This window comes from Astyanax mexicanus, chromosome 14 (genome assembly GCF_023375975.1).
Source record: "Astyanax mexicanus isolate ESR-SI-001 chromosome 14, AstMex3_surface, whole genome shotgun sequence".
Lineage (NCBI taxonomy): Eukaryota > Metazoa > Chordata > Actinopteri > Characiformes > Acestrorhamphidae > Astyanax > Astyanax mexicanus.
Genome location: NC_064421.1, coordinates 13,597,259 through 13,620,125, shown reverse-complemented (window position 1 = coordinate 13,620,125; position 22,867 = coordinate 13,597,259). Strand labels below are relative to the sequence as shown.

The 22,867-nt window shown below is 37.0% G+C and overlaps 2 protein-coding genes across 2 annotated transcripts; one reads left to right on the top strand and one right to left on the bottom strand.

The window, feature by feature from the left end:
• LOC103039030 (leucine-rich repeat-containing protein 74A) lies at positions 1–8,962 on the bottom strand. Its single transcript, XM_022673116.2, has 12 exons — positions 8,793–8,962; positions 8,420–8,527; positions 7,102–7,195; positions 6,959–7,008; positions 6,783–6,864; positions 5,770–5,855; positions 4,730–4,924; positions 4,379–4,474; positions 3,364–3,507; positions 3,025–3,129; positions 2,660–2,745; positions 1–1,604 (listed from the first exon to the last, which is right to left on the bottom strand). The coding sequence occupies exons 1-12, from the start codon at positions 8,943–8,945 to the stop codon at positions 1,001–1,003; spliced, it is 1,803 nt and encodes a 600-aa protein (XP_022528837.2). The 5' UTR covers positions 8,946–8,962; the 3' UTR covers positions 1–1,000.
• A 2,839-nt stretch (positions 8,963–11,801) lies between these two features.
• Positions 11,802–20,993, top strand: angel1 (angel homolog 1 (Drosophila)). The gene is made up of 10 exons (XM_007257327.3): positions 11,802–11,947; positions 13,514–14,389; positions 15,130–15,359; positions 16,108–16,177; positions 16,472–16,908; positions 17,831–17,963; positions 18,468–18,578; positions 18,838–18,868; positions 19,987–20,147; positions 20,243–20,993. The coding sequence occupies exons 1-10, from the start codon at positions 11,884–11,886 to the stop codon at positions 20,377–20,379; spliced, it is 2,250 nt and encodes a 749-aa protein (XP_007257389.2). The 5' UTR covers positions 11,802–11,883; the 3' UTR covers positions 20,380–20,993.
• The last annotated feature ends 1,874 nt before the right edge of the window (positions 20,994–22,867 follow it).

The following is a 22,867-nucleotide window of genomic DNA, read 5'->3' as shown; positions in this document are numbered from 1 at the left end:
CCCTGGTTCATTCCAGTATTTCCAGGGGTCACTGATGGAATAAGTCTGAAGAAAAGATCCTTTTGTCATGTACAAAAATGGTTTTGACGAGTTTACAACAACATTAAAAGGTCCAGAGCTGGGGAAAAGAAAAGATACAGTATATTCCATCAAAAGAAGGTAGTAAACTCAGAGTGAAATTAGACTTCATTCATTAATTGTTGGTCTGAACAGTTATTTTTTATTTTATTAAAGAATAAAACACATTGTATTATATGTTTGTTTACCTACATAAGCTCTACATACTACTTTTGTTTGATTTGGCCAAATGTTCCAAAACTTCTCCACTTCTCCACTTCTCTACACTTATCATTAAAGAAATGGTTGCAAAAATAGTTGCACCCAGATGCAAATGATGAATTTTTAATGTACAGTAAATGGAAAACTCTTGGTCATATTATTTGAGCTACACATACAAACGCAGTGTAATGCATGTGCAATCCAACATGCCAGGTCTCAGCACTGAGTTGTAGAGGCTCCTAATGGTGTCCTGTGACGATTCTTGTGATGCTACTGGCCATGGCAAAGTGTGGCATAGTCTTTGAGGCAAAGCACTTGAGACAGTAGCCGTGTGTGGAGGAGCATTGTCCTGTTGGAATCATGTACCACAATGTGCAGTAAGAAAAGGTCAGCCACTGGTTACAGGACCTTAGTACTGTAATGCTGGGCTATCAAAGCATCTGTAATGAAGACCATAGCAGGCCTTCTGAATATGTAACGCGTGACAACACATCATTAACCACAGTTCCTTCATACATGGATTCATTGGCCATCTACCCAAAGACAAAACCAGATCATCTGCTGCAATTTTACAAGTCACTTCATGACAGTCTGGCGCAACAACCTACCAAGTTTCATTCCTGTCATTTTATTCCTTCTGGGTGCAACATTTTTTTCAGGGTGAGTGAGCGTATAATTTTAATTTCTATTGCAGAGAAATTCTGTATTTATTCATACTACTTTATTTTTTACTTTGATTCTTTGATGTCTTCTCTACTCGTTTTTTACTCGTCTTTTTCTTCCCTTTGGAAACTTTTCTGGCAGACTGATTGGCGTTTAGCGCAGGTCTTGATGTAGTCAGGAGGTTGGCAGTGGGGCTAAGCTTGCTAGTGCCTTCACTTGGATTGGAAATGGAGTGAATACCATGGGCAGAGGCAGGTTTGGTGAGATATGGCAGTGGGCCATCATCCATCAGGTTGGGCTGGGAGTAGGTGCGCATGGCTGGTGAGCTGAGAGGTCTGGAGGATGAGGTGCGGCCTATCATGGGCAGGTGGACGTGTTCACTGCTCAGGTTAGTGACGGAGTAGCGGCTGCTGTTGGACATGATAATGTGGTGCCAGGAGCTGAGGGGTGTGGCCGAGAAGGGCTGAGGCCCGCTGGAGTCTTCTTTAGCTCCACCCGGTGACATGACCATGGAGCTGCGGGGGGTGACCGCCTCCACGGCTGTCTGAAAGGTTTTGAGGATGCGATCGCTCTTCTGCTTCTCTTTCTTCTGACGGGACTCCACTTTACGCAGCTGCCGCCGGTGGTCTCGCATCATCTGCTTCCTGGTGTCAGCCAGACCTCTGTGGGTGCAAAAAAAAGAAGATGAAAGGCTCATATTCTTGTGTTTTTTACAGTTACTACTGTTTAGTTACAACTATCCTTCTTATTGCCTGTTATGTATTGATTGTGCCAAATTTAAAAGTTATTTTTTCAAAGCCTAAATATACTGTAATTAGACAGAGCTACACCAATGTAGCACATATAGCTAATTTTATGCAGTTAATTAAAAACAGGTAGTTTTTGCAGATTAGTTCCTGTTTGTTTCCCTTGTTAATCTCCCCCTAATAAGAACTTCTAACACAATTTCTCTTTACATTCCAAAACAGGAACGAGTATTGTGTCCCATGACATTTGAGATGTTTCAAGGAAAAGAACACTGTACTGTCTTGTGGAATATGTGTGTGTGTGTGGCCTCCTGCATTCAATGTGGATGTGATTTCTGCCAGAATTGCATGTCTATTTACATGGACAATTCTAGCCAGAAGCTGCCGGACATCATTACCACCCACTGCACTGTCTACTTTGGGTGGTAATGTCTTTGTATGATGTATTCCGGGTATATTCAAGACACTGTGGATCAACAAATGTTAAATGCTTGTACAATTTTGTCCCACGAATGCCCCATCCATTTACTTCAATCTTATATTGCCTTAGTCTGCTCATGCTAGACAGTTTTTGCAAGATAACACCTCACAACTTATGTAGATGATGGCATTCTCAAGCTGTCCACTGAGGTAACAGTTAATGTTCAGCTTACATACTGCTGAATTGTCAGTGTATATAAAGCAATCTAAAGCCCTGCCACTATTATCAGGAGATCGCTTGTTTGAATCCTGTTCATGTAGCTTGCCATCAGCTACTACATTGTGCTCTCTCGGAGCCCTAAGAGAGCACAATTTGCCTTGCTCTCTCTGGGTGGGTAGATGGCGCTGACTTCACATGTATCGGAGGAGGCATGTGCTAGTCTTCACCATCTGTTTTTCGGTAGTGATAGGGGGAGTGCTAATGAGTGGGTTGGGTAATTGGCCAAGAAGTTATAGCAATGCTTTAAAGAGCTTTAAAGAACCCATCCCACCTGTAGTCTACACTGCCTGTTCCTTCCCGGTCCAGTCTTTGAATGAGCTCTTCAATTTGGAACCGATCCAGTGGGATACTGGATTGCTGTAATGAGTGAACAAGAAATAACCCATTGTAAAGCATTGCCTTTGATGGAAACACTGGAACAGTTCAAAGTATATGATACATATAAACAGAATGAGTAACAACAGAATGATAAACAAGCTAAAAGAATGAAGGTAAAATGTGGGTAAGAATAGCTGTGCTGCTGCACAGTAAAGAAAATAAAAGAAAGAACAGACAAAATCAGTGCAGTCTGCTTTAGAGCACTGAAGCACAGTGAGTGCATTAGGAAATGTCAGTGACTAAAATACAGGCCTGTACCTGTACAGCCTTCCTGAACTCTGAGAAAGGAACACGCATGGTCCCGTCCTTGTCGATATTCCGGAAGAAGTCCCAAAGGCGAAGTTTCCGCTCATCAAGGTAATCCTTCAAAAACACAAAGAGACACTCTGCTTATAAAATCAGCTATTTTTTATAAATTGGTTGAAATAAAATCTTACCACATCAACGTCCACAATCGCTAATAAGTTTTTTTTTGTGTTATAAAAGTTAACATTTTTTTTCAACAATAACATTATACTGCACATGTAAGTACAATGACCAAAACTCCCCAAAATGTATTACATGCTGTCGATTTCTCTTAATGTTACACTCTCATACCTGAATCACTTTCATAGGGTCGGCACGTTTTGGAGGTTTTTTGGCAATAAAGCCCCCAACCCCACCATACTGCACCTCCAGACTGGGGTGTTCCTGACATGTTAACTCCAGGAGCTGCACAAAATTTTCATTCACCAGGACATTCTACACACACACACACACATATACACGCACACAAAGTCAAAATAATTTTGTGTAACAAACATGTGGAAATGTTATCACTAAGATACAAAAGCCTCACAAATGTTCACAACTCTATAGGAGCAGAACAGTCATTAATTTTTCTTTATTACTTTATTTAATTTATTTTTTTAGATTCTAGTTTGATATAAAATATATTAGTACAATTAAGGGATACATATGGAATTACGTAGTTAACAAAAAAGTGATTTGAGATGAGCTGGAGCTTCATAGCATGAAGGAAAAGCAGAAACTATTGTCCAGCACCTCCAGGAACTCCTACAAGACTCTGAGAAAACTATTCCAGGTGACTCTCCCTCATGAAGACACTAAGATTAAAATACCAAGAGTGTGCAGATCTGTCCTCAAAGATACATGTGCTACTTAGAAGAATTTAAAGTATAAAACTATATATTCTGGTTTACTTACTAAATAATTTTGCATGTGTTTCTGTATAGCTTTAATGTAAAAAATCATAAAGAAAAAAAAAAAGAAAACATACCAAATATTTTGACTGATACTGTATATTGACTTTAATGGATATTAGTATAATATTATACAGTATACTCCTGAACAAATTAGATATTTTGTTGTGGCATATGGCATAATATATTGTAGATGTTGTATTATAGATATTGATTGAATATTCACTGACATTTGTGATGAGGTTGCACCTGATATATTATGACCATGACAATATATTTGAAGTAATCATTACTTTAAATCAATACAAAAGGTTAAATCATGTATATCTGGCTGAAATATAAAGTGCTGGGAGATGTCACCTCTTTACTGCCTTAGGTCTTATCATGTAAGTGTCGTACATGGGACTCACACATATGTTGATCTCCTCGATGGCAGTTTTAGGAGTGTTCTTTACAACTCTGATCAAAGCCAAGGCTCCCTCCACTGTCAGAGAGTTGTAGGCCAGCTGTAAGAAAATACACCTTTTGATCTTATCTTATCCCCATATTAATAAACATCCCTTACAGAACAGCCTGTTCAGAAGAGCAAAGACATTAATGATTAAGACTCTATTACTCATGCAATTTGTCTGTGTTTAATGGCATAAAACCATTAATGCTGCTCTTTCAGGGTCTATAGTTCACTTCACTTCACAGATGTGTTCTCTCAAATATTTCTCAAGCAAACTAAATAACGTCCCTCCCACAAATTCCAGACCCACCTTCAGAGTTCGGAGTGTGTCGTTTGCCTCCAGGCCCCTGCAGAGCATGCCCACTCCCTCATTAGTGATGCGGTTGTTACTGAGGTCCAGATCCACTAAGGTATTGTTGAATTTGAGCGCTTCACCCAAAGCCAGCGCTCCTTCATTACCAAATCCATTCCAGGAGAGGTCCAGCTGCTTCAGCGTCACATTCACCTCAGAGACAATTAGGGACAATTTAAATTGTCCATTTACTTTTGGTAAACTAACTATCTGTACATTGAATGTTTAAGGACTATAATGTACAGCGGTCAAAGGTTTGGAATTGCTGTTTAAACAAGTGTAAAAAAAAATAAAATAAAGGTAGGACACTGTTGCAGATAAAATTCCTCATTTGACCAGAGTAGTTTATATATTTACATCATGATAAAGAATTTCATCTTGTTAAGCTTTGTCTCAAAGTTGTAATTTTTGAGTTATGCAATGTTAAGATAGCCCTCTATTAATTAAAAATGAATCAAATACTTAAATGCTTAAAGCCGTAATCCCTATCCAGGAAACTGACCCTAACCAAAGGAACACTGTAACTGTTAAGCATGGTGGTGGTAGTATCAGGCATAGTAGCTATTTGTTATCAATGAAATAAACTTAAAAATGTATAAATTGTAAATGATAACGTGTATACTACAGAGCTGCAAGTTTATTTATATGTTCTTATTTTTGTTTCTAAACACCTTAAAAAAAGTAATTTGTTTTTTTTTAGTTTAATTTAACTTAAAATTAATTTCTTATTTAGTTTCCATAAAAATGGGAATTCTTTTGATTCCTTGTAAAATAATATAAACTGATAAATAAGGTACATGTTTTATTTATCACCAAGTAACCTCTTGTTTGCAAACTCTTCATATATTTCAGAAAACTTTGAAAAACGTTTTTGGTGAATACTATAAAAGTAATCCACACTGACACTGTAAGTTAATATAATACATAGTTAGTTTTGAATATTTATTTATTAAATATTTATATTTATTTTATACATTTATGTCCTTCTGTTTTCATACCTTAAGACCAGCGCAGAAAGCCACAGCACCCTTCATCCGGAGGTGATTCCAGCTCAGATCAAGCAGCTCAATGCCCTCATTATTAGCTGTATGAATACAAATAAATCTTTGTGTTTTCACTGATCACATACAGTACCAGTCAAAAGTTTGTACACCTTAAGTACAGTGAGGAAAACATATGAAATGATATAGTAAACAAAAAAAAAAAACAGAATATGTGTTATATTTTACATTCTTTAATGTAGCACCACTTGCTTAGATGACAGTTTTGCACATCTTGGCTGGACTTTCTCAGTTACCTTTATGAGGTAGAGTCACTTGGAATTCAGGCTTTCAGTTAACAGCTGTGCTGAACTTGTCAAGAGTTAATTGCTTGAATTTCCTTCCCTTTTAATGTGTTTGAGAGCATCAGTTGTAAAGTTGTGAAGAGGTAGAGTTGGTAAACAGTGAATAACCCTATTTGAGTAATGTTCTAATACATATTATGAGAAGCAAGAAATATTCAACTAAATAAAGAAAAAAACAATACTTTAAGAAATGAAGGTCAGTCAATTCGAAAAATATTAAGAACTTTAAAAGTGTTCTCAACTGCCGTCACAAAGACCATCAAAACGTTATGATGAAACTGGCTCTCATCAGGATCGCCTCAGGGATGGAAGAGCAAGAGTTACCTCTGTTGCTCTAAAGAAGTTAATCAGAATTACCAGCCTCAGAAACCACAAGTTAACAGCTCCCCAGATTAGAGCACCTAAATGCTTCGCCATGTGAGACGTTTTTTTGTGAAAAAAAGTGCTCAGGGTTTTTTTTTAGCCCTGCTTATATATGCAGCATGCATATACAACTCAGAAAGACCTATAGTATTATACAAAGAACAAGAAAAAATGGATTTGGGCGGAATGAGACCTTCAAAATGAGGAGATGTGTCCAAACTTTTGACTGGCACTGTCCACAAATGCATACAATTTCACATTCCATTATATGTTATATGTCATAGTTTATTAAATCATACCAACCCAGCATCTGTCCCAGATATTCTCCCCCTTTTCCAGAGAACTGGTTGTGACTCAGGTCTAACTCTTTCACTCTGTAGTTGCTCTAAACAGAGAGAAGAGTATAATAATAAAAGTTTGATTCACAATTTTAATTCAGATTAAAATGAATACAGTGTTTTTAATTTGTTGTAACTTACTGAAAAGGCCTCTGCAAACCATTTCGCATCATCTTCAATGAATCCATTTCCTGTTCACACATAGGAGCAATTTAATGTATTCATAAAGTCTGATGTAAAGTGTTTGAAAGACAGAGTAACAATAAAGGGAGTGTTTTTAGTACCGGAGAGTTTGATTGATTTGATGGAAATGTTGTCCAGCAGCATCTTAGCTACACACTCTGCTCCAGCAGACTGCAGGTGGTTGTTGGAGAGATCCTACAGGAGGCAAAGAGCATCAATAGAGTATGAGACTGTCCTGACCTCTAGTGGACAAATACAAAAATAAATTAATATTGTCCCAATGGTGTTTTTACAAAACAGTATTGATGATAGGTGATTTGGACAACTGCCTTCTCCAGCACATCCCAATAGGATTCTCAAAGGGGTTCAGGCCTGGACTCTGTATTTTAAGACTACACAGCTGTTCATACCCAAATCCTTTGAGTTCCCTTCTCAATGAGTGTGTGAAAATGCTCTTATGTTTACTACTAAACATATCCCTGAGTCCTAGTGTTGTTTTTCTACCATTTGATTTCACCAAACAAAAGTGATTACCGATCACCATCATTCAAGATTTTATTCAGATCACATTTCTTTCCTCGAAGATGATGTTTCCTTATTGTATTCCTTCTTCACCTGATATTAGTAGTAGATATCAGCAATCTTTTTAGATGTCTTCTCTGCTAAATGAATGCCAATAATTTGACCATAATAAGATGTTAAGAGATTAACATATTTTCCACTTGGTTGTTTAACAAACAAGAAGCTACTCACTGCATCAGTTAGGGTTAAAAAAAATGTTGCCAGGTGAAATATAATCACCCAAGCAGTAATTATCCTATAGGAAGCTCTTACCATTTTATTTTTAGTTAAATCCAGGTGGTGACCTTTTTTTTGGCCAGGTAGTGTATACTAACACATTTTGTGCTGACAGTATTACTAATAATATAATATAATTACACAGATTTTCTGACTAGCTAAGACAAAGATTGAGTTGTTTGGATATAATGACCACAGGTATGTTTAGAGGAGTAAGAGTGAGGTATTTTATCACAAGAACCAATTCTCCCAAGATGAACCCAGAAATGTCTAATGAATATAGATTCCAAAAGTGTTTTAATATAAAACATACAGGAGAATATAAGCTATACTTGTTTTAATGACTACAAAATCCTTGTAAATCTATCATAAAACATTTGCAAAGAGATATACCATCTTCACTTTTGGAGCAATTCTTATGATCTGTTCGTCATTAAATTCTGACAAAATAAAGTGCAACTGTCATATTTACATTTTGTTTGTGTAAAGCAAGTGTCAAAACAGATGTAAGGATTTAGTTTGAGAACAATGTGTTATCATTAGTTATTTTCAGAAACCTCCAAAAATTCAAATGTGTGCATGAAATTCTTGAATTCTGTGATAAAACTAAGATAAAATTACCAGATTCTGAATAGTGAAGTTGGCTCTCAGCATCTCCACAAGATATCTTGCTCCCTCTCCCAGCAAAAAGTTGTCTGCTAGTTCCAGTCTTGTGGTGTGCATGTCCGTCTGTGCAGAAAATAAATGCATTTTAGATTTTATCAACATTTTAAATGCATCCCCTGTGTTTTATTTTACATTTAGAAGACTTGCATTTTGTTCTAAGCAATTTATTTACATTATCCTTCATTAAAAGTACTCTTCCACATGCTCTGTGCAATTACACATTCTCACCAGAGAGGTCTCTACATCCTCAATTGAACAATACTTACACTTTACAATACTTTAAAAACAAGACTTGTGTTTAAACAGGTGCAGTAATCCTGTCATTTACCACAAGGGCTATAGCCAGTGCTTTTCCTCCTAGAGGGCCGAGGCCATGGTGGTTGAGGTTGATGGTGGCACAGCCGAGGTTCCTCAGAAAGTAGCTAACAGGAATGACCCCCACTAGTTTACAGGCCTGTAGGTACAGCTCTGCAGTGGACATGCCCTTTCCAGTAGACTTTCGCTCTGCTGCAAAACAGATGGATTATCATCCCATTAAATTATGCAAAATATAATGAGCTTGATTTGAATATATTTGGATCAAGCACATTAGTCTGGTTAACCTGCTGGTCAACCAGCATGCAGCATGGTCAAGCGCACATTATATTTGACAATTTCCTCTTAATCTATCCTCTGGTCAAAAGTTTGCTGGCCATGTAGACCAGCTAAACCATCAAATTCAAATCCAAACATGCCCACTGTAAACTCATTGCACAATTCAAACATTACTTAAGTATTTTGAGTTAATTAAACATTTGTGTCCACATATACATTCAAACAGAGATCTTTGAGTTGAATCCACTGAGTAAGTGTATTGACATTTACAGCTTCTTTTCTATTGGCTTCTGGCACATGCTTGCATGCATTTGTTTCCTATATGCAGGGCATATATTATGATTAACTGCCTGGTCTTGATGTTGTAGGCTGTAAGAGCAAGCATTAATTTCTGAGCTGCTAACTTAGTGTTCGCTCTATAGCATTTATTTTCTGTTTACGTTTTTAAAATCTATATTTTACTATATTTAATTTTTTCAAAATATGAGCTGGTCAGCTATCTTATCCAGCTTGATTTGGCCTCTGTGTTTTTCCAGTAGGATGTATTCACCACCCTTTCCACAGAAGAAGTGTTTTACTTAATAAAGAATGGTTTACAAGTTCACTTACCTTCAGGTTCCAAGTCTGTGTCCCACTCATCCTCCTCCAGTTCAGTCTCATACGGACTGTCTCTCTCATCCAGACTAAGTGAATCCATTGATAAACCTGACTGGTCCATGTTATAGTCCACTATAAATGTGGTCAAAAAGTGAGCTACCCTCCACAGTTAATTACTGCAGAGCAGGATGTCTATTTCTTCTCTCAGACTGATGTCCTCCATGTCCTGATGTGTGTTGGTGTTGATTCCATAAGAGATTCAGGGCTGGCTTAGCAACACAGTTCATGTGATACCTGTGCTGCGTCTCATGGAATGCCTTTCAGTGGCCACTCTACTCATCCATGCACACTCATCAAATATTCATGATCTAAGCCCAAGCTAATCAATCATCAGATTCCTGCACACAACATTTCAAGACAAGCATTCCATCAGACACAGGTAAGTTTTGTCTATTAGAGTTATGGAATCAAGACCGAAACCTTATTTATTTTTTAGAAATATCAAGCTAAGATGGATCAACTAAGAGTCATGATAAAATTAATAAAATATTTGGAAAATATTTTGTTTTATTATAGTATAATGTGGTCGAGTGCCTGTTCAGCAGGTGTTTATGCTTTGCACCCAATGATTGCTGGTAGGCTCTGACCCCACCACGACCCTGATCAGGATGAAAAGCATATAAGAAAATGGATGATAACACAATGCAGATTCAGGTATTTAAACATTACCCATTTCCATAAGTGTACAAATTAACAAAGGCTAGTTTAACTAGGGTTGCAATGAAAGCCTGCCAGTTTACATGAACAGTAGTACATACATAATGTACAATATAGTTAAACTATACACAATAGTTATGGGTCATTTGTTATTAGTGTGGCCTTTACTTATAATATGATACAATATGAATTCATTTCTATTCATCCACAGTTAATAATGAATACAACTGTGAATGTGTTTGGTAAGGAATAATAAAACATAATATTTGTCTTTACACATTTGTACACAAGTATAGGGTATAACATAGAGCTTAGAGCACACATTAGAGCATAGAGTCTTGCACTGAAAGACTGACAGTTAAATTAATGAATGAATGAAATTAAAAAATAAATAAATAAACCAACCTACATAAAATAATAATTACAATTTAATTTAACTATAATTTAACTAAAGAACTTATGTCACACATATGGTCTTTGATACTAGATTTTTGCTTAGCATGAACACAGTTAATATATATTGAATTATTTGGTGAAATAATATAATATAATATAACATAACATAACATAACATAACATAGTATCATTTAATATAATTGGTCAGATTGGTCGTGAATAATAAAACTCCAACACAAACCTGGTCAGAATGCTGGTCAAAGTCTAATCTGGTCAACCATCTTGAGCCATGTTGTTTTTTGTAACAGCGTATTTACCATCTTTCACAGAAGGGTAGTTCCTCACAATAATATAATATAATATAATATAATATACAGTACCAGTTAAAGGTTTGGACACACCCTCTCATTCCTATCAAGGAACACATAAGAAATCATGTAGTTATTTTAAAAGTGTTAAACAAATAAAATTACTCTGTGAAGCATTTAGGTGGCTCTTATCTGGGGTGATGTTAACTTGTGCATGTTTCTGAGGCTGGCTACTCAGATGAACTTATCCTGTGTAACAGATGTATCTCTTGCGCTTCCTTTCCTGGGGTGGTCCTGATGAGGGCCCGTTTTATCATGTCATTGACTTTACTTAGTTTAGTAGTCTTTACTTAGTTTAGTAGTTTTTGCAATAATATGGATTAGAACATTACTCCTAAAAAGGTTATTTCCTGTACACCAAATCTACCTCTTCACAAATTTACAACTGATGCCTTCAGTCACCATTAACTCTTCAAGTCACAGCTGTTAACTGAAAGCCATTCCAGATAACTCTACCTCATAATGCTGACTGAGAACATATTTGGATGACTTCAGTATTAATTTACAATACAGATTTTTTAAATAATAAAAAAACACTGGACTTAAGGTGTGTCCAAACTTTTGACTGCTATTGTATACATGCTTACACACTAATGTTATATACAGTCTAAGTGAGAGGCGGGGCTCCGCTTCTGCTCTCTGATTGGCTGCAGAAGCTCCACGTGACCGTCATTCACAGAGAGCGCAGTGCTGCCAATGAGACTTTTGTGTCTGTGCTGAAATGCTGAGGTCACTGAAAGCTGCAGCATGATTGGGAGCCTTATTTATTATGGTCTGTATCCGCTCACTAAACTCATCAACAGGCTCTCAGGTAAGAGGATCTGCCGCTGCTGGCGTCTCTTTCTGTCTGTGTGTCTCTGTCCCAGTGTTTGTCCCGGCCGAGCTACAGCTATAGATAGCATAGCAAGCAAAGCGCTCTGCTGTTAGGCTGCGTCCCAAATAGCACCGTGCTCCCTATGTAGTCTACATGATCAGTTATTAAATAAAAAACTTCTGCACGTTTAAATTGTGCAGTGTGTGCTATATAAATATAGAGTGAACTCCACATGGCTTTCACCCTTAATTATATGTGGCATATGTATGTGTTTGAAAGAAGTAACTTATACTCAGTAGTGCAGTATGTAGACATTTGGGACTCTGTGCAGGAATTGCGCACATGGTAACTGGCTGTGTTGTGAGCCTTGGTTGTGAACTAGTATGCAATTAAACGAAACTACTTAATCGATTAATGGTCTTTTTATTTGTTTAGATAAAGTGCGGGTATGTTTCACGTCTTATTTGGTTGGTCAGGCAATCAATCAATCAGAAATTAAAACTCTACCAAAGAAATAATAAGTTATTTGCCTCACACAGGAATTTAATCTCTACATTTTTAACCGCTTACTTGTTAAGTTATTACTGGAGTCAAGCTTTATCCACTAAATAGCGTTTGTATAAAAGGGCTTTTTGAAGCACGTTTGTCCAGGACTAGTTCAAGTTTTAACAATATCTTTATGTATTAAAAAAAAAAGAAAAAAAAAAAAGAAAAGAAAATACCTAGCCGCTAACATTTTGTTTATTAACCATAAATCTATTTTAAAATGGCTGTAGACTTTAAAACTTTACTCTAGCTATTTATACAAATTAATAAAAAAATATGTTTTTAATAAACATTATTCTAATTATACAAATGTACAAAGAAAGCGTATTAACAATATTAAATAAATGAATAAAAATTAAAGAAAGCAAAATAAACCTAAATAAATACAAAACTATAGCTGCCTTTGAAACTGGTGATAATCCACATCTTGGAAGTACGCCACAAATGTCTAAATAGGCATAACATTTTATACATATTTTTTAAACATATTTTTTTTCATTAACATTTTATCTCTCATAATGACTGATATATTAAAATGTTATGTCTGTGTGGTTTAAAAAAAAAGTTTTTTTTCTATTGAGTTTCTATAATATCCAAACTTTGTATATAATTCATTTATATTTTATTTTTTAGTGCATGTGTTATTTTTCTACTGGCAGGTTTAGCAATATGTGTCTTCTTCAATGTAAAATATTTGGTCTTTGTTTTTTTCCATAACAATGCTATTTTCTATTATTCTTTTATTATTTGCATTTCTGAAAAGTCAGGAATATTAATTCAGCTGACAGTTCCTAATTGCAGCTGATGATTTACTAGTCAGAGACTTTGTCAAAATGGTCTTTGCAAAGCTTAGGCTTTTAAAACTTACAATACAATTACAATACAAAATGCAAAAACTGTCGATTCAAGATTGTCAATTCAGGTAAAGCTCTAGCATACTGCAGCATTTTTTAGCTTTCATGGGAAATGGTACTAGTTTAAACCCCCCTTCTCACTGTTCCGTTCTCTTTTCCACAGAGTCGTGGTGGAAGGGTCATCTGGGTCATCCTGATCATCCTGTGTTCATTAATGGCAAAGAAGTGTGGGATGGTGGTGGAGCCCCTTTCAGAAGGCTTAGTGAGCAGCAGACTGCCCTGTTGGATGAGTGGCTCAGCACTGACAGTGCCCCTTTGGAAAAGCATAAACCTGCTAGTCAAGAGAGACTGGACGCTGAGGGACTGGTGGAGAGTAGATTTGTTCTGGAGACCAGGGAGGTGGTGCTAGCTGAGGAAAGGATGGAGCAACAGGAGGAGCACCTCCATTCCAAAAACGTAGAGGAGAGGATTAGTCCATTGGACAGTACAGTGGAACCTGATCCAGAATCTTCAGCAGAGGCAAAAGCTTTCACTCCAGCAATGGAGAAGGATGATGTTGACCTTTCTGAAGAAAAGAAGACTGTCCCATTAGCAATGAAAACTGATGGTATGTCCATCCTACAAGATGAAACAATTGAAGTGAATTTAATGATAGAGAAGGAGATGTTCTCTACAATCGAGTGGGCTGAAGCAGAGGCTCCTGAAGCTGCTGGGAGTGAAGTGGGGTTTACTTCTCTGGAGGACAAGAATTGTGACGAAGAGACTGGAACAGTGGCCGCAGTTGCTCAGCCTGGAGACACAAACATCAACATTAGGGAAAGCGAATCCAGAGTTAATGAGGGCGACTGTGTGTTTAATTTGAGTGAGCTGCTCAATGATAGCAATGCAGAGGCCCTGAATAGTTTTACACAGTTCCAGCCTGTGCCTGCTTGGCATTTCCCAGTAGGCCTTGGCCTGTCGGAGACAGTGTGTTGTCCTTCAGTACAGTTTCCTGGCATGAGCTACTACCCTGCAATTCAAGACAATAACAATTTTGAAGGTAAGACCTTTGGTATGTGCCACACCTTACTTTTACTTTTCATTTCTCTCTCTGATCTTTCCTGATCTCAGGTCAGTGTAATCTTTCTGTTTTTTTTTTTATAGCATTCAAAAATGTGAAATCACAAAAATGAGGACATATTAATCATTTTATAATAAACAATCAAACTTGTACAGTCGAGAATTAAATCTTGGATATTCTAAGCAAATTCTAATCTGTTTTCAAAGCTATTATCTTAAACAATAACTAAAAAATATTAAATATAGATATTTCTGCTTATAGTGTTGTCATTTATTTTGTCGGCCTTGATTTAATCCTTAATTTTATTCAGTTGTAGTGTCCTAATAATCGTTTAAAACTGTTAAGTTAAAGTGGACTGACATATTTGTCTGCATGATTGTGTATTGATAAGAACCTATTTACAATACTTAAGCTATTTTCCAATGACTAGATTTCATCCTAGGTGGGCTGCATTTCTCAGTTGTTGCAATAAATGTTGGAAGAATCCCTTTTATGCAGCTGAGAAATTCAGCAGATGTTCTAAATGATTTAAAGGACACAAATGTTCCTTCATAGCCCTTGATTACCCACAATTCACTGTGTATGTCCAATGTGAGAGGAAAAAAGAAAAACATCACCATGAAAATTGGCAGAAATGTGTATTTGGAGTATGGAATTTTTGCTTACTGCCAGTATCTTTTTTTTCATTATGACCTTCACTGTGTTGTGTTCTTTCGCAGTGATGTGGAGGGTGTGGGAGGACCTCAGTGAAGATGGTTATGACTCTGCAACACTGTCCACAGCCAAAGCTACAGCCAAGTTTGATTTCACCCTTATGTCCTACAATATCCTGGCCCAGGACCTGCTAGAAGCTAACTCAGATCTGTATCTACACTGCTTAGAGGAAACACTAGCATGGGAGAACCGGTTTCAAACCATCCTAAAAGAGCTTCAGACCTGGGAGCCTGATGTGAGTCTGTGCCTCTCTCTCCTCCGCTGAATTACACCTGAATTCAAATCTCTTTGAATATCAGAAATAGTACTTTTAACAGTGATGCATCATGTAATTCCAAGGGGTTTTAATGTGTTTTAGCCATGTACAGCTCTGGAAAAAAATAAGAGACCACTTAAAAATGATGAGTTTCTTTGATTTTACCAAATATAAAAACATAAAACCTCTGGAATATAATCAAGAGGAAGAGGGATAATCACAAGTCGTCAAACCAAGCTTAACTGCTTTGATTTTTGCACCAGGAGTGACATAAAGTTATCCAAAAGCAGTGTGTAGGACTGGTGGAGGGGAACATGCCAAGATGCATAAAAACTTTGATTAAAAACCATGGTTGTTCCACCAAATATTGATTTCTAAACTCTTAAAACTTTATGAATATGAACTTGTTTTCTTTGCATTATTTGAGGTCTGAAAGTTCTGCATCTTTTTTTGTCATTTCAGCCATTTCTCATTTTCTGCAAATCAATGCTCTAAATGACAATATTTTTGTTTGAAATTTGGAAGAAATGTTGTCCATAGATTATAGAATAAAACAACAATGTTCATTTTACTTAAACATATACCTATAAATAGCAAAATCTGAGAAACTTATTCAGAAACTGAAGTGGTCTCTTATTGTTTATTTCCAGAGCTGTATAAATGAGTAAATACCATATATAAATGTAGAAATAAGTAAAAAAAGATGTGTGTACTTTTGCATGTACAGATTATTTGTCTTCAAGAGGTCCAGGAGAATCACTACCTGGAGCAAATGTTTCCAATCCTGACTGAGATGGGTGAGCAATTCTGTCATTATGTAAGGGAGCATTAGGTGGTTAACACAACAACACTGAACGTTTTTTTTCTTTTCTTTAGATTTGCTAAAAATATTATTTTATTCATGTTTTATATATTTTACAGTTCTGAATAAGTAAGAAATTCAGATTCTTTGTTAAATATAATAGATGTGTTCATATTTACTACAAATGTTGATGTTGATTAAAATATCTAGAACCTGTGATATTAAATGTGAACTGTAGCTCTAGTTTTGCTGAATTATTTTTATCATACCCTTTCTATTTCATTTCCAGGATATATCTGTCTATACAAGCGGCGCACAGGCACCAAAACAGACGGCTGTGTGGTGTGTTTTCGAGGTAATCGTTTCATGCAGCTTTCTGTCAACATGCTGGAGTTCCATCGTCCTAACTGTGAGCTCCTGGACCGGGACAACGTGGGCATTGTGCTGCTCCTTCAGCCAATCAGCGAACAGGGGGAAGTCCTTCAGTTAAACCCTATCTGTGTGGCCAGCACACACCTGTTGTTTAACCCCAGACGGGGAGATGTGAAACTGGCTCAGCTGGCCATAATGCTGGCAGAGATCAACACGGTGGTCAAGGAGTGCAAGAAGAAAGGAAGTGACTGTGAGGTCATTCTGTGTGGGGACTTAAACTCCTTACCCAACATGCCACTGTACCAGCTGATCGTCACCGGACAGCTTTACTATCATGGACTTCCAGCCTGGATGGTGGGTCTTAAGCCACCTACCTTCATTTATTTATATCAAAGCAGAAGTTAGTATCTGTATCTGTAGCATAATATGTAGTAGAGGATCTCCTCAGACAGTCAGTTGCCTGCACAGCAAACGCACCTCTCAGGGTAGATAGCCCTATTGTATGTTCCAAAGCCTTGGCTGCATACTATTGATTATTATTGAAAATCTGTGGTGTGATTTAAAGTGGGCTGTCCATGCTTAAACATTAAACCTGACTGAACTGGAGATGTTTTGTAAAGAAGAGTGGTCCAAATTTCTGCAAAAGGATGATCTACTTAATATTGATGTCATTTTCTGTTGGGGTGCCCAACAGTTTATGCACCTGCCAAACTTAGTTTAAAGAATTATTGCACACTTTCTGTAAATCCTATAAACTTCATTTCACTTCTTAAATATCACTGTGTTCCTTTGGTATATGATACATTTAACTGAAATTTCTGCTCTGAAAAAACAATGATTTATAAAGGAAATTAATGAAAATTATCAGGTGTGCCCAAACCTTTTCATCCACAGTTTTGTTTACCGCAATTGATGCAAAGTTACAAATGCAGCAGAACGGGACGCACATGTCAGATTTGGAATAGCAAAACTGTATGTGTTACTTTTTGCAATTTTTTTTTATTTACATTAACATATATTTTTTATTATAGCAATTGTTCTTTACATAGTCTGAATTTTATGAATGGAACAAAATAAATGTTCTAGAATAACTAATAGTAAAATATTTTTACTTTGACTTTCATAGAAAGTTAAGAAGACATGTTTTGTGCATGAAAGGGATATTTTAATTGTTTCTTTAATAGGAATGTATTAATTGTTTACATTCACAAATGTTTAAGTTGCATCTTTATTTGTATGTTTATGTATGTTATATTATATTTCTATGTGTTTGCAGGTATCTGGTCAAGAGGACTTGTCATACAAAATCCATCACAGGAGGCTGTACGCCCCTCTGTGGCCCAGCAGCCTGGGTATCAGTGACAGCTGTCAGTACTTTACTGAAGATAAACCTCAAGCCAACCCCTCAGGTCAGTGGAATAAATGTGTGTGTTTCTTTCCAGAGTACCCACACAAGGGTGAGTGTGTATGTGACACATCCACATGAGCATGAGTGTGCACTGGGGAATTTAGTGAGGTTTTATTTGTGGTCACTCTGTGGTTTACACTCCTTCCTCTTTCTAGAAGAAACTGTAAATGCAGATGACCCAGTCATTTTATTAAGAGAGACAGGGATTAAGCTTAGACTTGGGCTAGACAGGATTATGTATGGAAACAACAAGGCCAAATACTTGTCAGTGATACTGACCCATAGTGAAGGTATATAATGTGTATATATTTTGCCGGTGTATGTTTTCTATGAGTGTTTTGTAAATGTGAGCATACAGACAGCTTTACAGTGGATTTTAGGAAATTGTGTTTTGCTGTTTTCATGTGTGTGACGGTGCATTTCCTGTGGTCAGTTAAGCTCTATGTTAAGTCATGCATGTTTTTTTATGTCTGTGAGCACAAGGCTATATTTACTCTTCCTGCAGGGAAACTCCAGTACAACCATGACTTCCTCCGGCAGCTGCGCTACTGCCAAGCTGCCTGTGTGCGGCCCCCAGACCTGGAACTCATACCGGGCGTCACAGACAACACACCAAGTATCTAGCTTCAACTTGATATCATTTTTGTTTTTATTTTGGTTTCACATGTAAATCTAATTCCTTATAAATAGCTTTAATAAAGTGCAACTTTTAGTCTGCATTATACAGTTACATTACAGAAAAGGATGAAAGCATTGTTATTTATTTTATTTAAGTATTAATTGTTACAGATAGTGGTGTTGAAGTTGTAGTTGGCCTTGCTCTCTCTGGGTTGGTAGATGGTGCTCTGACTCTTGGTATGTCTTTTATCTTCCAGATCCTGAAGAAAAGCTGCTGTTTGCTCCAAGGTAAACATTTTTACTTTGCTTTGAACTGAGATTTTTCCACAACCAAATTAGTTCATTTCAAGAACCTTCACAATGTTCATTAATGTCCAAAACCCCATCATTAATGACCATCACAAGGCAGCTATTATTTACTATTGCTGTGGTTGTGTTGTGTTAGTAGTGTGTGTTGTGCTGGTATAAGTATATCAGACACTCGCTGCTGGACTAAGAACAGTCAACCAATCAGAAATATCCAGCTAACAATGTTTAGTAGTGGGCAGCGTCCTGTGACCACTGATGAGGAACTAGTAGATTACCAACATAGACTATGAGTCAAAAGATGAGCTTCTGTCTCTGGACAAGACACATGGACACACTACACTACACCATGTCAGTGTCGGTGCAGTGCTGAGAATGACCAACCACCTAAATAATAGCTGCTCTGTGGGGTTCTGTCCATTAATGTTGTTTATAAAATGCTCATAATAATGTCCTTATTATTTTCCTTTTTTATGCAAATGGATGCTTTTATACTCTCAGAAATACACTGCCTGGCCAAAAAAAGGTTATTTATTTATAAGGCTATTATTTTGTTAGACCGTCTTTAGCTTTGATTGCGGCAGCATTCGCTGTTCAATAAGTTCTGCAATGTCACAAGATTTATTTCAATCCAGTGATGCATTAATTTTTACCAAGATCTTGCAGCATTGATGATGGTAGAGTCTGATTGCTGCACAAAGTCTTCTCCAGCACATCCCAAAGATTCTCAATGAGGTTAAGATCTGAACTCTGTGGTGAACTCTCAATCCAGATGTGAAAATGATGATCTCATGCTCCCTGAACTCTGCACTCTTTCACAATTCCAGCACCATGAATCCATTATATTAGTGAAATAACCTGGTCTATATTCAGTATATTCCGGTAGGCAGCTGACCTCATTCTTTCAGCACATACTGTTGCTGAACCTAAACCTGCAGACCAACTGCAGCAGATACCCCAGATTATTTACTTAGTTAAATCCAGATGGTGACTTTGTTTTTTTTTTTTGTCCAGGCAAGGCATCTTTTCCACAACACCATTGTTTAAAGAAAATGTACTTTTTATATATAATATTTTATATTTTATATATTTTATGGTAGGTTTGGAAACACTATAAGTCACGGATTAAAGCTAAGTTCCGTGTACAGTCCAAACATAGCCGGCACCGAGCGCTGTGCAGTCACCACCCTGCACTCAGGAGCAGCCATGGTCGACTACATCTTTTACTCTACAAGACTTGACTGCTCAGAGGAACATAAAGGTAAAAAACATTATCAGCTTTCTGTTCCTTTTAAATAAAGATACATTTTATAATCAGTAGTAAAGTGTTTGTTTGTGTATCTTGTGTTAATACAGACTGTGAGAACGGTTTGAAGCTGCTTGGACGTCTCGCTCTGCTGTCTGAAGCAGACCTGTGGTCACTGAATGGACTCCCCAATTATATGTTCCCCTCAGACCACCTCAGCCTGCTGGCCAAGTTTCAGCTCAGTTGAATGTTTAGGGCTCCAGCCAGTGTGACACAGCAAGAGATACCCAAATGCTCCCAAGTTCAGTGAACTAAGTCTGTTAGTGCTTGGACTTGAAATTGCTCTTTTTTGAGGCCTTAATGGAGATGTTTCTTATGGTTCGTTGTATTCAAAGTCAATGGCAGGTTGATTTTGAATTCAGAATCATGCTATGCTAAAATAGTTTTCTTCCTGGCAAAGATTGTGGCCAAAGCTAAAGTTTCTGTCATTTTAAACATGTCCTTACTTTGACTGTTGAAGTTTCACAAAGACATTTTAGTCAGATGCCATTTTTATACTCTCTGTCATAGAGTGGAAGCTTAGTGTGGTTTTAAATCTTTGAGTTTGAGATTGTGTGAATTTGGGCATTTTGAGGTTATTATACTGTAAGTGGTGTTGTGGGCATTGTTATGGCAAATGGAAATAGCCATGGAGGAAATATTTGTTTATTTAAGTTCTGTATTTTCACTCTAAAAAAAAAAAAATCCTGAATGTACCTCAATAGAGTTTTGACTTTTATTTTCGAAATTATGTGCTTTCATTTTGAGCGGCTTAATATTCTTTCAGTGGAAGAAAATTATTAAATAACTTGCCAAAAGAAATATTCTTGTTATTATTTCTGAAGAATATACTGTGTATTTTGGTACAAACTGGAAATGTGTTTTAAAACATAAGCCTAAATACATAAAAGCCTAAATAAAAGTTATTTAATAATAATAATAACTGAATGGGCAATTGAATTAAATTGTTTATTTATTTCTTTATTTTTCTTTAAAACCCTGTCAAAGAAAGTAAAAATCAGAAAGCATAAACTGATCAGCCATAGCATTAGTACAGTTTTTAGTGTCACTGCTAGACTGAGAATACCGCATTTTTCACACCATAAGGCGCACTTAAAATCCTTTACATATCCTTAAGTATGAATTCTACTAGTCAGGTATTACGGAGCAGTAAACCTCTCCACTGAAGTGCAGCGTTATACAGGAGTTTCAGTTTAGTTCTTATCAAAGAGGCTGGAGCAGTAGTAGCATTAGCCGCTAACTGCACTAATCGCTAGTTCTTTCGCCATTTAGAGGTATTATCGGCCTGTAGCCTGCTGCTAACCATGGCTAACACTGCTGGAGCAGCATTAGCATTAGCTTCTAACCGCGCTAAGCACTAGCTCTTTTGCTGTTCAGAGGCGAGTACATCAGACTGTAGCCTGTGTGTTTACTGTGTTAAAACGAGCTACATGGGATGAACCGCTAGCTAATGTAGCCCTGGTTTACCAGAACACTCAGGGTTCCTCAGTGTAGCGCTGTCGGTTAGCCGCTAATGCTAATGCTGCTGCACCCAGCTTTAGTGGAAATCTGGAAATCTATGCTTATTGTAAATAAACAAAAGTGCTTTACTCACTTATTTTCTCAATTGTACTCAATTTTCAATAGAGAAATCTGTGTAGATTAACATCCAGCACTCATTAGACTTTAAAAGACAATGATTTTTTTATGAATTACACTTAAAAACCCTGTTCCTTACTAGTTTTGCCAACCAGAAATATCCAGTCAGCAAGCAGCGTCCTGTGGAAACTGATAAAGGACTAGATGATCATCAACACAAACTGTGCAGCAACAGATCACATTCTGCCTTTGACTCAACTGTCTTTGACATACCAGCTAGCAAAGAGCATCTAATACAGAGGATTTTATGGAAAATCTTCTTGCATATTATTTTGTATTTCTTTTATTGTGCACATCATTTTTTCACTCTTCTCAGTAATATCTCTTGAAAATGTACTTAATTATAATTTTGATATTTTGCAGTTTTTTCCTGACACTTTTTTTAAAAAGATTGAACTTTTATAATCCCAGAGGCAACATGGGAGGGATTTGGGGCATGGAGGGACTGTTTATGTTAATAACTCTCTAAGTCCACATGATATCATTGTCTGGAAATCTGAGCTTCTCTGTACAGGCTGGAATATCTGGAGCTTCTCCTCTGCCTCTGCAGAGCACGTGAAATAATTATTCATGTGATCTAAGGAGGCTGAGCAGCTGCAGGGGATTTCTCTGCTTCTTTAAAGGAAGTGACTGTTCTAGTCTTCTCCTGGTGAACAGTATTGAGTCTTGCCTAGCCTACTTCTTTGGGCAGCTGCTCCAAGCCCCCTGCCTCGAGCCTTTTATTGTCCAGCACTGAAGTGCTACAGAGGGATAAACGTTTAAAAGGATGGATTAGAAGTGATTTAAAATACATCACAGCAAGCAGTGGCTTTAATGTCAATGTCCTCCTTTCAGTTCAGCTTGTACTGTAGTTTTACAGAGAAATGATTCTGTCCGTTTATATAGTAGTAAAGATTTTTTTAAATAGAATGTCAAACAGGAATAAAATATATATGTATAGCAGTAAAATGTGGTTCAGAATGCAGTGATCTTTACCTGCAGTGGCGTCTGAGGCTGTTACTGTGTGTGAGAATGCAGACATTTCCCATAGGAGAGAG

Bases quoted from the DNA above. Each gene is read 5' to 3' on its own strand.
- LOC103039030 (XM_022673116.2), bottom strand. From the start codon at position 8,945: ATGTCCACTGCAGAGCTGTACCTACAGGCCTGTAAACTAGTGGGGGTC. The intron at 6,865-6,958 runs GTAAGTTACAAC...CTCTCTGTTTAG, and splicing joins GGTTTGCAGAGGCCTTTTCA to AGCAACTACAGAGTGAAAGA. The intron at 4,475-4,729 runs GTGGGTCTGGAA...ATTTTCTTACAG, and splicing joins ACACACTCCGAACTCTGAAG to CTGGCCTACAACTCTCTGAC.
- angel1 (XM_007257327.3), top strand. From the start codon at position 11,884: ATGATTGGGAGCCTTATTTATTATGGTCTGTATCCGCTCACTAAACTC. The intron at 17,964-18,467 runs GTCAGTGGAATA...CTCTTCCTGCAG, and splicing joins ACCTCAAGCCAACCCCTCAG to GGAAACTCCAGTACAACCAT. The intron at 20,148-20,242 runs GTAAAAAACATT...GTGTTAATACAG, and splicing joins CTGCTCAGAGGAACATAAAG to ACTGTGAGAACGGTTTGAAG.